The sequence below is a fragment of the Ruditapes philippinarum genome, unplaced genomic scaffold (genome assembly GCF_026571515.1).
Source record: "Ruditapes philippinarum isolate M1 unplaced genomic scaffold, ASM2657151v2 ctg7091_1_1_1_1, whole genome shotgun sequence".
Taxonomy (NCBI): domain Eukaryota; kingdom Metazoa; phylum Mollusca; class Bivalvia; order Venerida; family Veneridae; genus Ruditapes; species Ruditapes philippinarum.
Genome location: NW_026863738.1, coordinates 1 through 13,532, shown reverse-complemented (window position 1 = coordinate 13,532; position 13,532 = coordinate 1). Strand labels below are relative to the sequence as shown.

Below are 13,532 nucleotides of genomic sequence, written 5' to 3'. Positions count from 1 at the left end.
AGCTATATTTTTGGAGTCGGATGCCCTTTTTTAACATACAATTTTTATTATAATTGCTTATTCAGTTTAATGATTTAAAGAACATCTAAGGTTTCAATATGAAACTTGGAACGCTTACATATCATGTCAAAAAAAAGATGTAAGACAAGGGCATTATCCTGTAAGCAAATTTTTAGTGGTTATGCCCCTATTCAACTTGGAAACTCTTATTAGTTATGTTCCCTCATTGGATAGAAATTCAATATGGCAAAATTTTTCAAGAATGAGCTGAATGACATGTTATGGTGCACAGATTCATCAAAGACTGGTAAACAGGATTCTGTGTCATTTGAAGATGGCAGCCATTGCTGTCTGGGAGAAGAGTGGGGGAAGAAGGGGGATGGCCCTTTACTAAATTACCTTTGTTTAAAGATGACTTACATTTGTCTTGTCTGATTGAGTAAAAAAATGAATAAGAAAAAAAAAATTGTCATGTTGTAGGATTAAAGATAACATTAGTCATAATTTATCCTATTAAGAATTCATACACAACAGTTTGTGAAAACAAGTCATGTAATTAATACCGATTTCTATGATACAGTAATATATAAAATATAAGCAATGTTTCTATTGTTTGCACTGTATGAGTTTAATTAACATTAATCAATATTATAAAATAATTCTTTTCAAGCCTTAACTGAATTTCAGCCCTTCATTTCTACACCGACTGTATCTGTTAATGAAGCAGCTCAAAAATGAAGTTAATTAATTAAGTCAAACTGCTAAAAAATTGATATAACATGAAAATTTTCAATGGTCTGTATGTTTTAATTGATATAACTTTATAGAAATAGAAAAAGAAAGAGTAATAAACATTTAATTGCCATACATTTAAATCCTAAATATCACTTGGACTAGTTTCGCACAAAATTTCTTGTCAGTTTTTTTCACAAAAATCAGAGCGAAACTAGTCTATGTGAATTTTTCATAAGATCATTTAAAAACTGTTTTTCTATCACATATTGTTATTATAACATTCCCTGAAGCACTAGTGAGCTTTTTTAATAAAATCACATAGAATAGTTTCGCATTCAATCTTTAAGCCATATATGACAATATTCTGGCGTGAAACTATTCTATGTAACATTTCTTACTAAAACATCATTTTTAATGAACAGATTATCAAAACTGAAATAAGTATGGTTGAAGTTCTCTTAGATACATACTATATCTTTATTATATTGAACAATTCTGAAAATGTAACAATTGAGAAAGTTTTTTCCTTCTCCTGAACATTTTTAAAAAATGCACATAGACTAGTTTCGCGTTGAACCCTCGATAGAACATTTGTCAGATTTTAAATATTAACAACAAAGCATGAAACTTGATGATTTATAAATTTCTATAATTCATCATTTATTTGTTTGTTATTCAATGGCTATAACAAAAAGAAACTTGAGTTGTTTGGGAAAATATTTCACATAAAATGAAACTGTATAATGTTGATGAAGGAGACGTCTATACTGTACAGTGTGATATACTGGCATGCAAGTGGTTTCAGTACATAGGCGGTTCCCATATATTTTCTTTAAATGCTTGATTCTTTAAAAAAAATGTTCCAAATCACTCAGATAGTGAACTAGGTACAAACTTTTTCTTTTTAGATTACTTTCACTTGTGTGTTGTCAAAACAAGACCTTGTCAACATTGGGGGCTTCCTGCCTTGCGCGCATATGCACAGACACTGCCATATGGGGCATGTAAAAAGGGTTTTTCAATAATACCACCTTTGAACTGTATACAGAGGTTATTTTTTTCATTCTGAATTTATCAACAGTTAAAATATTATTCCTTGTAAAAATACTGTTAGCTGAGATTTTCCTTGGGATGATATTTTTACTGTTACCCACAGACCCATGTGTTAATTATATAATCACATACAGTAATGATACCCTAAATAAGAAAAGATTACAGTGAAAAAGAATCATCTTTATATTGACTGACTTATACTGCCAGATTTTACTCTATCTTTGTAAAATGCCGACATTACTCTTTGTTTGTATATTAAAATTTAAGAGAGTCACAGAAACTGCTTCTGAAAAATGATACAATTAGGTCATGATTTTTCATCAACCTAAATATTTGAGCCGCGTCATGACAAAACCAACATAATGGGTTTGCGACCAGCTTGGATCCAGACCAGTCTGCGCATCCGCGCAGTCTGATCAGAATCCATGCTGTTCGCTTACAAACCCTATTACAAGTAGAGAAACTGATAGCGAACAGCATGGATCATGATCAGACTGCGCAGATGTGCAGGCTGATCTGGATCCATGCTGGTCGCAAACCCATTATAATGGTTTTGTCATGACGTGGCTCTTATTTCTTATTTAATAACCAAAACATGTACAAATATATGAAACATTTTAAGATAAAGTAATCTACACAAAATTTAAGGTAAACCTGACATACATTGTAGAACATAAAACTTCACAAAAAGTAGAAATACACAAAGTTTAGGCAAAACACACAAAGTACCATAAACTTCACAAAGCTGAAGTTAACTACACAAAATACCTTAATCTTCAGAAAGTTAAAGTAAACTTTACAAAATTAAAGTTTAGGTAAGCAACATGAAGTACCATAAACTTCACAAAGTTTAGGCAAATGACACAATCAAAGTACCTTAAATTTCACAAATTTAAGGTAAACTACACAAAGTTTAAGTTAAAGTAAATGTTTATCATTCTCATTTTAAGGCAGCTTTCTTTTTGATTTTGCATCCAGACGACATGCCTTCAGTTTTCCGTTCCGCTGCCATTTACAGCCACCCGTTGAGCTGTTCTTGTCAAGAATACACGCAGTTTGTCTCTCGTAACAGTTGCCATCAACTTTACGTGGATCCCATACACATGCCTTCGGATCAACTTCATCAACATAGTTAATGTTTTGTATCTGCAAGAAAAACAGCAAAACATTCAAATTTAAATCACATTTTATGAATTTATACTATGTAAGCGAATATAGATGTATGTAAGCGAATATAGATGTATGTTTTTTTCATGAATTCATTTTAACATGGTAAGGGAATGATTGATATATAAATGACAAAATTTGAAAATGTTGCAGGCTTTGTTTGATCAAGCCTGTTCAAGGACAGTACAGAAAGTGCAAGTGACTGTCCACGCACCCGGCCCCACCCCCACCCCCTAAGCACTAGTTTTAGTAGAATTCAACACTTAAACATGAAAATGGTGAAATTTTGAAACATTCGCAAATGTGCTCTTACGACAATACACATGGAGCCTTCATTGTGACACATTTGTGCCATTCCATGAAAAGCGGCGTATGGTCCCAAGATAAAAGAATGTGAGTACCCTTAACGAGAAAAAGTGGGCAGAACTAAATAAAATGGAATTTTGAAAGGGGATGTGAGGTTTGAAGCCTATATATCACAGGCAAGACATCAAAAGACAAATTTAAAAAGCAGGCAACATATCCTAAGGGTGATTAAACAGTATTCAAGTAAGCAATACTGGAACCAGCCTTGTTGAAAAAGGTCAGGAAGAAACATGTTCACACAACAATAATGTTGACCTGAACTGGCCAGGCTTCATACTGATTGCTTAGTAACTTAAAATTTTTATCTTGATAAATGCTAAGTAACTTAAATTTTTCATCTTGATAAATGCTAAGTAACTTAAAATTTTCATCTTGATAAATGCTAAGTAACTTAAAATTTTCATCTTGATAAATGCTAAGTAACTTACATTACAATCACATGATCTTTTATAAGTAAAGCGAAGTCCTTTCTTCTGCATCTTTGTTATAAATGACCAAGGACTAGCAATAGAACTGCATATATCAATATGCAGGGCACCATTGGAATATTTCCCTGAAAAAAAAAGGTTATTTATGTGAAGATAAAAATTTAATGAAAATGTATTGTATTTTTTTTAATATTCACATTACAAACAAGGTTAAAGTAAAAGTGATGGTTGATTTAATTATTATCTCAACTTGCAGAAAATTTTTGGGCATCACTGGATTCACTACTTCATAAACAACTTTTATATACAGTGTATCATTGAAATCACTACTTCACAAATAACTTTAATATACAATGTATCAATGAAATCACTACTTCACAAATAACTTTAAAATACAATGTATCATTGAAGTCACTATTTCACAAATAACTTTAATATACAATGTATCATTGAAATCACTACTTCACAAATAACTTGCATATGAAGTGCATCCTGGGGATTACTACTTTACAAATAACTTGCATGTGAAGTGCATCCTGGGGATCACTACTTTACAAATAACTTTTACAAATAACTTAAATATGAAGTGCATCCTGGGGATCACTACTTTACAAATAACTTAAATATGAAGTGCATCCTGGGGATCACTACTTTACAAATAACTTAAATATGAAGTGCATCCTGGGGATCACTACTTTACAAATAACTTAAATGTGAAGTGCATCCTGGGGATCACTACTTTACAAATAACTTAAATATGAAGTGCATCCTGGGGATCACTACTTTACAAATAACTTGCATATGAAATGCATCCTAGGGATCACTACTTTACAAATAACTTAAATATATATTAAGTTAATTTTACCTGATAGAAGGTAGTTGGTCCGTTCAAATAACTGGACACCACATAACCCATCATTAGGCCCTGTGAAGATTTCTGTTACTGTACTATTCTTGTCCAAACCAGTAGAATTATCCTGCAAGGAAGTAAATGAATTATCACATGACAGTTATATAGAGTTTTTAGCTCGACTATTCGAAGAATATGAGAGCTATTGTAGTCGCCCCGGCGTCGGCGTCAGCGTCCGCGTCGGCGTCTGCGTTGGTTAAAGTTTTTTGTAAAGTCAAATATCTCAATTATTGCTTGAGATATTCAATTGAAACTTACAATACTTATTTATAGTAACAAGGTACATCAGATTGACAAGTTGGATAACTCTGCCTACAATATTGACAGAATTATGCCCCTTTTTAACTTAGAAATTTTGGTTAAAGTTTTTTGTAAAGTCAAATATCTCAATTATTGCTTGAGATATTCAATTGAAACTTACAATACTTATTCATAGTAATAAGGTTCGTCAGATTGACAATTTGGATAACTCTTCCTACAATATTGACAGAATTATGCCCCTTTGGAACTTAAAAATTTTGGTTAAAGTTTTTTTGTAAAGTCAAATATCTCAATTATTGCTTGAGATATTCAATTGAAATTTAAAATACTTTTTTATAGTAACAATGTACATCAGTTTGCAAAATTGCATAACTCTGCCTGCAGTATTTGCAGAATTATTTGACCCTTTGAAACTTTGAAATTTTGGTTAAAGGTCTTCAAAGATATTTACTTGAAACTTAACACATGCACTTAGGGTCATAATTGGAGGGTCATAATTGTATGTACACTCCCTTCGTCACTGACCAAGTTCCATAACTCTGTCTTGCATTAAGGCTGATTCATATCCCCTTTTCTACTTAGTCTCTTGGTTAATGTTTACATGCAAGTTTTACATATCTCAATAACTATTAAAGATATTAATTTAAAACTTCATATAAGCATTTAGGGTCACTGACAAAGATCCATAATTCTATCTTGCATTTAGGCTGATTTTTCTCCCCTTTTTCAACTTAGAAATTCATGGTAAAGTTTTGCTTGTAAGCTGTTATCTCAATAACTACTGAAGGGTTTGTGCCTTTTTTGGGACAATTTATGCATTCATAATAATAAAGCAGTGATTTACTTGATAAAACATCTTAATAACAAGCCTTTGTACCTTTTCTGTCAAATTTATGTATTCATAGGTAATTAGTATTATTATACTCAATAAAACACCCTTGTGACATTACCTTCCAAATAGTCAAGCTAATACTGTATAATTAGACTCTCTCTTAAAGGCCTATAACATGAATTTATAACAAAAAATTAGCCCTTTTGTGAACTTAAAAAATTAAACAATATAAAGGCTCTTTTACTATCAAGCACTTAGAATAGTCGAGCGTGCTGTCCTACAGACAGCTCTTGTTGTAAAAAATAACTCATATAAACCTGCTGAATTTATGTTATGCATTTGCCTAGCTTTCAGTCTGGAACAGTGCATTTGAAATTTCAAGAATTACAATATATCATACAAAAAAATGAACGTTCAATATCTATATTAAATCTTATGTAAAATATTGCTTGCTTCACCAGTGCCTGATAATAAAGGAAGTGATCCTTGCCATGACAAAACCAACATAATGGGTTTTCGACCAGCATGGATCTGGACCAGCCTGCACATCCGCGCAGTCTGATCAGGATCCATGCTGTTTGCTGACAAACCGTATAACAAGTAGAGAAACTAATATACTAATGAATCCTGATCAGACTGCGTGGATGCGCCATGCTGGTCGCAAAACTACTATGTTGGTTTTGTCGTGACACGGCTCAAATATTTTGTGGTTTTATTATTGGTTAGGTTTAGGAGAAGTTGTCATCTTTTATCATGTATGTACAATGTACAGGGAGCAAACAAGCTTTAGTTTAAGCATTATTAATGCAATATTGAGTGTGAAGATTAATTGTAACTTATTTGATTTACTCTATAGACTCTTGAGTTTATTTCCTGGAACTAACCAGTACTGCTGTCAAATGATGCAACATGGTTTTGATCAAAGTGAGACTTGAACCCACAAACCCTTGATTGAGAAGCAAACACCTTAGTTACTTCTACAAAACTCTTCCCCTGTCCCTGCCCCCATCCTTCTGCTACCCCCCTTAAACAACAAGCTTATGCTGATGTAAAAATATCTTGATCAGTGACAAACAATTTACAGTCAGTGAACAAGCTTTAAAGCTTAACATGATCTAAAATGACATAATACTAACTTTCAGCTTATAGATTTGCCTGATTTTTACATTATATTTGATGGCAGTTACTCTTCTATTAATGAATGTACGGTAACTATTTGAAGTCTCATCAAAATCTTCTGTCTCCTCTTTCCTGTATATCTCTTCTGGTGGACCACGTAACCGTACTTGCATCACTGAAATATAAACACACTTGCATTACTAAGATTGAACACACTTGCATTACTGAAATATAACCACACTTGCATTACTAAGATTGAACACACTTGCATCACTGAAATATAAACACACTTGCATTACTAAGATTGAACACACTTGCATCACTGAAATATAAACACACTTGCATTACTAAGATTGAACACACTTGCATCACTGAAATATAACCACACTTGCATTACTAAAACTTAATCTCACAATTGCATTACTGAAATATTACATAACCACATATATGTACTTGTATGACTGAGATATAACCACAAAATATAAACACACTTGCATTACTGAAATCTAGTTGTTTACTTGCATTACTAAAATATTACCACACACTTGCATTATTGAAATAAAATAACCACACACTTGTATTACTGAAATATAACCACATACTTTCATTACTGAAATATAACCACACACTTGCATTACTGAAATATAACCACACACTTGTATTACTGATATATCACATAACCACACTTGCATTACTAAAATATAACCACATACTTGCATTACTGAAATATAACCACACACTTGAATTACTAAAATATAACCACATACTTGTATTACTGAAATATAACCACATACTTTCATTACTAAAATATAACCACACACTTGAATTACTGAAATATACATAACCACATACTTGTATTACTAAAATATCACATAACCACACACTTGCATTACTGAAATATCACATAACCACACACTTGCATTACTGAAATATAACCACACACTTGCATTACTGAAATATAACCACACACTTGTATTACTGATATATCACATAACCACACACTTGCATTACTGAAATATCACATAACCACACACTTATATTACTGAAATATAACCACACACTTGCATTACTGATATATAACCACACACTTTTATTACTGATATATACACACACACACACTTGCATTACTAAAATATCACATAATCATACACTTGCATTACTGAAATATCACATAACCACACACTTATATTACTGAAATATAACCACATACTTGTATTACTGAAATATACACACACTTGTTTTACTAAAATATCACATAACCACACACTTGCCTTTTGAAAACTAAACCACATACTTGCATTGCTAAAATGTTACCAAATTTGCATTATTATATGTTAATAAATAAGTGATTTGATATTGGCCCTGTTATTTGTCCGAGGGCAGTCGTATTGGCCCAAAGCCGAAGGCCAATACGACTGACCCGAGGACAAATAACAGGGCCAATATCAAATCATTTATTTATTGACAATTTTATTAAATATCTACATGTACTTATAATATTTCACATTTAGTCCTCAGATATTTCTTCTTATTTTAAATCTGTAACATTTAAATTATAGCAAAGAACAACTTTGAAAATAACTGCATTAAAATTTTTATCAGTTTGTATGGAAAACCTACATTTTGTAACTTAAATTGTACATGTACAACAATATGTCAGAATGTGAATGTTTAGAAACTGAGAATATTTTGTTTCATTTATAAATGCAACCTGTCGGCGTCTACACATAGACCGAGTTAAAACAAAATGGCTGTGATTTCCCAGTTTCTTGCTGATATCTATATCATTTTTTGGCCCTGCTTTATTAGCCAATCAAATTACTTCAAATGCGGGCTTTATATCTATAACACTTTTCGGCCCGGGGCCGAAAAAGTGATATAGATATTGGCCCTGTTTTAAGGCAGGCCATCGTGTTATTGAACGTGGCAGGTGCTTTTTTTATAGGACTAATAACGTATAGTTATTTAATAATGAAATATATAAACCACACACGTGTATTGCTGATATATGGCAATTTAATACACTTGCATTTCTGAAAATAACTGAAACTAAAATTTTATTACTGAAATATTAGCAAAACAGGAGTCAAACGAAGGATTAATTAGTTAGAAATTCAGGGACTGAAAATTGTGGTTTTGATAATGGAATAGTGACATGGTCTTAATTTTGGACCATCTGACAAGTGAAATATAGAATAGTTTGAGTGTATTCTTTCTATTTAATTTTTATCTTTCTACATTTCACACAGTCCTTAGATGGACATAATATTATTGCAGTGAATTTAATGATCATTTGATAAATTACCATTAATGGTACTTTAAAACAAACATTTTTTTGTGTGTAAATTTGCTAACTGTATTTTTGTACCTTCAAATTTTCATTTAGATTAAACTTGTTTGGCCAATCAATGTTAGTAGATGGATAAATTCAGGGATTACATTAAATTAATGTTTGCTCATAAGCTAAATGGTTGATAAGATATTTAAACATTCACTGAAGATGTAAACCCATAAAAACATCTGATAAATGGTGAAAAAAATGATTAATAAGCCTGTATGATACACCATAGTTAAACTTCTAAACCCTTTTTTGTTTTTATGTCTTGGTTGACTTTAGTTTTGGTTTAAATTTATGCCTTAATTGAATGCCTACTTTAGCACCATTCAGGTATTAAAGCAGCCTCCAGATTCATGTTAATTTTCATGAAAATTTTGGAAATGTATTTAAAAGTAAAATATTGTAAGGTGAACAAATAAAACAATCTAAATATTGCAATCAGCACTTACAATCCAAGAAAATTACCAAAAAGTGGTCATAATATACAATAACAGCTCTTACTTTGTTTATTAGTTACGCAGTAGAAATATGGCGATTAAATACTGCAAAATCAGTCATCGCTTATAACATGTAAAATATAATTTTGATCTTGAATATTTTTAACATTTCTTAAAATTCTAGTACATTTTTCTCAATGTTGATTTTCTTGAAATATATTTGCTCATCTGGAGGCGTGCAGCTTTAAACCTGTAATGAAATTTTTTCTGATGGTGTAAATTCATCAGTATTTAGGCACCAATTAATCCAATACTTTACCCCATGGCACTGCAGACCCTTGTCTATTTTTGGAGGATTTTTATTGGCTTTGATTAACAAATGTGATATCAATGGCACAGTATACTTCAAGTCGAGACTCCTGATTTCTGCATAAATCCATAGAAAAGTACAGTGATAGGAACTTAACAGCTACTGATTGTAATTGCAAGACACTGTGCTGTAATTAATCCACAGTGTGATTTATATCAATCTGCTAAAATTAGTTGAAAATAGGATATTGTATTTATTGTAATGAAAAAATAGTTTTATTGCAACTGAATAAAAATTTTCCCCCAAGAAAAGTCCAAAGACAGAGTTAATTGGCCGTAATGTTTATTAGAATGGGAGTGGTAACTTACATCTATTTCTATTGGCTATAAATAACATTTTAAATGAGTAGCACTTTGAAGCAGGACATCAAAGTATTACAACATATTTAAGTCTTTTTGAGTTTCTGATAAGAATGTGTGTGTGTTTTTCATTAAAAGATCTCAGTTGGTACTACATCTGCAGAGAAAATAGTTGTGGGATTGAAAAATCTGCAAACTTAAATGAGCAATATAAAAAAAAGTTTAGTTTGATAAAAAAAAACATAGTTTACTTCAGCTGATATTGTGGGTGTGTATATACATGTGTGCTGGGAGAAACTTGCTGTTTGTAGTTTTGTTGCATCATCAGAAAAAACCTACATTAAACAGTTACAACTTCTGGCTAATTAATAGATTGCCTTGTTGTGAAAGACTGATTCAGAAATTAAATAATACTTAATCATTTTAAAAATGCCTCAACAGTCCTACAGCAGTAACTGATTAACACAGTCATGTAACTGACTAACTGACTGTAAAAGACTGAATCATGCCTAGTAAACAATTATTTAAACTCTGATAATTTTTGAAAAACTTTGTGATGAACATGTGATTTTTTTTTTAATGTGTTTATTTAAGGTCGCCACTGGAAAGCCCATATGGGCGACCGTACACTCAAGTCGGGTCATCCTAATGTGTCCCGCCAAGATTTTCTCGAATGTGTGATAAACCTGTGATAAACTTATGATATACTTATTATGATGGACTTATGAGGTTAACGTTAAATGTGTGATAAACATGTAATAAACTTCTGATACACTTATGATGGACTTACGAGGTAACCATTAAATGTGTGATAAACTTTTGATAAACTGATGGTGGACTTATGTGGTAAACATTAAATGTATGATAAACCTGTGATAAACATTTGATAAACTGATTAACTTGTGTGAAGAATGTATGAAAATTCTTGTTAAGTTTTGGTGATAAATATGTGATAAACTTGTTATTTACCAAAATCAGCATCACAGTATAGTGATTGTAGATGTGACTGTAGACAGGAGCATGCCTCTATGTGAGAAACGCTGGTCGCAGCAATCAACAGTAGTAGTACATACAACATTGTCCTGTCATAGACTGGTCCTCCTCCAAAATTCAAACTTTAATTTGACTGGTTATACACTTGTTTTCTTAGTTTGTTTTGGTACTGAAAAAGTGAACAAAATAATATAATTTACAGTGAAGAAGAATAGACTTTGTCTGGAATTAAGAATATTTGGGTTTTTCCAAGCAAATCAGGGGGGAGGATACCAACAAACTTTTAAATTACAGTTATAGCTTCGAAATTAAGTGCAACAGGTTGACTAATTTGTGATGACCAATAGTGCAATTGGTAAAAGTTTGTTTGTACCCAGGGATAAGCATGGAAAAACCCACATTTGCCAAGTTAAGGATAGCATCTATTCAAGTGTATTACTATATTAGAGAACCCAACAAAAATTTTGCCTGGTAATTATGGGTTTTGCAGACATAGGTTTAACCGTACAATGAGATAGTTTGATTTAAAGGTCCTATGTTTATTTATATTAATTTGTTTGTTGAAATGTTCCTGAGGCAAGTTTTCACTATGATCTTGGTAAGATTGTAAAATTTAATTTATTTCACTATCAAATCATTTTGAAGAATTTCTTACAGGAAACTACCCGCATATATGACTAAAATACTGTTTGGAAAAGACATAAAATGAAACAAACAAACACTGATAAACAACTTGTTTATTTACACAAAGTTGTCCTATATCAGTTAATTTAACCTTTACCCCACTATCAATATGTCCTGTCTGATATAAATGTATTATTAATGTTAAGCCTGTGGGTTTATGGCCACTGATTTTACCCTGGTGCAACCAATGCAAACCAAGATCAACCGGCACATCCATGCCGTCTGCTTGTATTCTTGGTCTGCACTATTCTCTATTCAGTCATTAAATATCTTAAAATTTTCCCTAAAAATGGAAATATCTTGAAATTTTCCCTAAAAATGGTAAATAGTTTTGTCCAGAAGGTTATGTAAGATATTTAGCATGGTAAAGATTAAAGGGATGAAAAACAGTGGGTTGAGCAGCCGTACTGGATTTGTCAGCCGTCCGGGAAGCTCAATAGGTAGAGTGTTAGACTGTGAATCAGGCGACCCAGGTTCGATTCCCAGACAGCGCAGGTCACTTTCGTTGTGATTGATCAGGAAATCTTTTTTAAGGTCATTTGCACAATACTTCTGCTCTGGTATGTTCAGAAGTTTCAGTTCCTTACCAAAGTGAAGGCAACTAGTACTGGTAAACTGTTTCACAGCTTGCCCAGGAATGATGCGGTGGCAGTGAACTGTGCTCTGGTAAACTCAATGTGGCCTACTGCCGTGATCCGTAGTGAAAACTACCAACAACGGGTGGAACACCTGAACAGTGTTCTGTCTGCAATGGGGTGAACACTGCACTGGGGTGAACACTGGCCTAGCACTATCGCAAGTCTTTAATACCACTTGCATTCAAATGTTCAAATTTGTACACCATACAATTTACTCTGTCCGAAACACTGATATAAAAAATGTCAAAAGGTTGACACCCCTAGCAGACCTGGAATGTTGACTTTAAAAGTGTGTCACCATGATAAAAAGTTTAATAACATCAAAGATGTAAAAATGAAAAGAAAATTTCCAAATTTTTATTCTTCAAGTTGAATTTTCAAAAAATGTTTTGTAACTTTAATTAATATATCATAATGCTTAAAAAGTTGAATTTCTTCTGTAATTTTATTATTTTGTTTTTCTCATTATGTTGACTTCCTGTTGGTAAATTAGTTTATGTTAAGCCGTACAAAAATTATTATATCAAACATAGGCAATTATCTATGACATGTAACATTTCTTTAAGTAAATTATTGCTATATTTCTTCTTTATTATCGTATATAGCTATCAATTAAATATCAGTTAGTGAATTATTTGCGTCATTTATCAGAAAACATATTTTATTAATACAGTATCTGGAAAAATACACCATTATTACACTATCATTATAAATTTAAATTATTATTTGTATTATATATTAATATTTATTTTAATTTATGAATAAAACTGTCATAATCTATAAATTTTTATTTCTGAATAAATTATCTCTTAATTAATGCATATAAATGTTTGTAAAAGAAATTGAAGAAAAAATTAAACTTACCTTACAATATATGAAAGTACTCCGAGTATTGTCCTAAT

At 31.7% G+C, this 13,532-nt stretch overlaps 1 protein-coding gene across 1 annotated transcript; it reads right to left on the bottom strand.

Moving 5' to 3' along the window:
- Positions 1 to 1,357: 1,357 nt before the first annotated feature.
- On the bottom strand, positions 1,358 to 13,527 carry LOC132723175 (metalloproteinase inhibitor 2-like; the record flags this gene model as incomplete). The annotated part of the gene is given in 6 exon segments (XM_060707851.1): positions 1,358 to 2,934; positions 3,750 to 3,874; positions 4,615 to 4,726; positions 6,889 to 7,046; positions 11,285 to 11,477; positions 13,495 to 13,527. Coding segments are annotated over 5 exon segments (705 nt in total). The 3' UTR covers positions 1,358 to 2,733.
- Between the last annotated feature and the right edge of the window lie 5 nt (positions 13,528 to 13,532).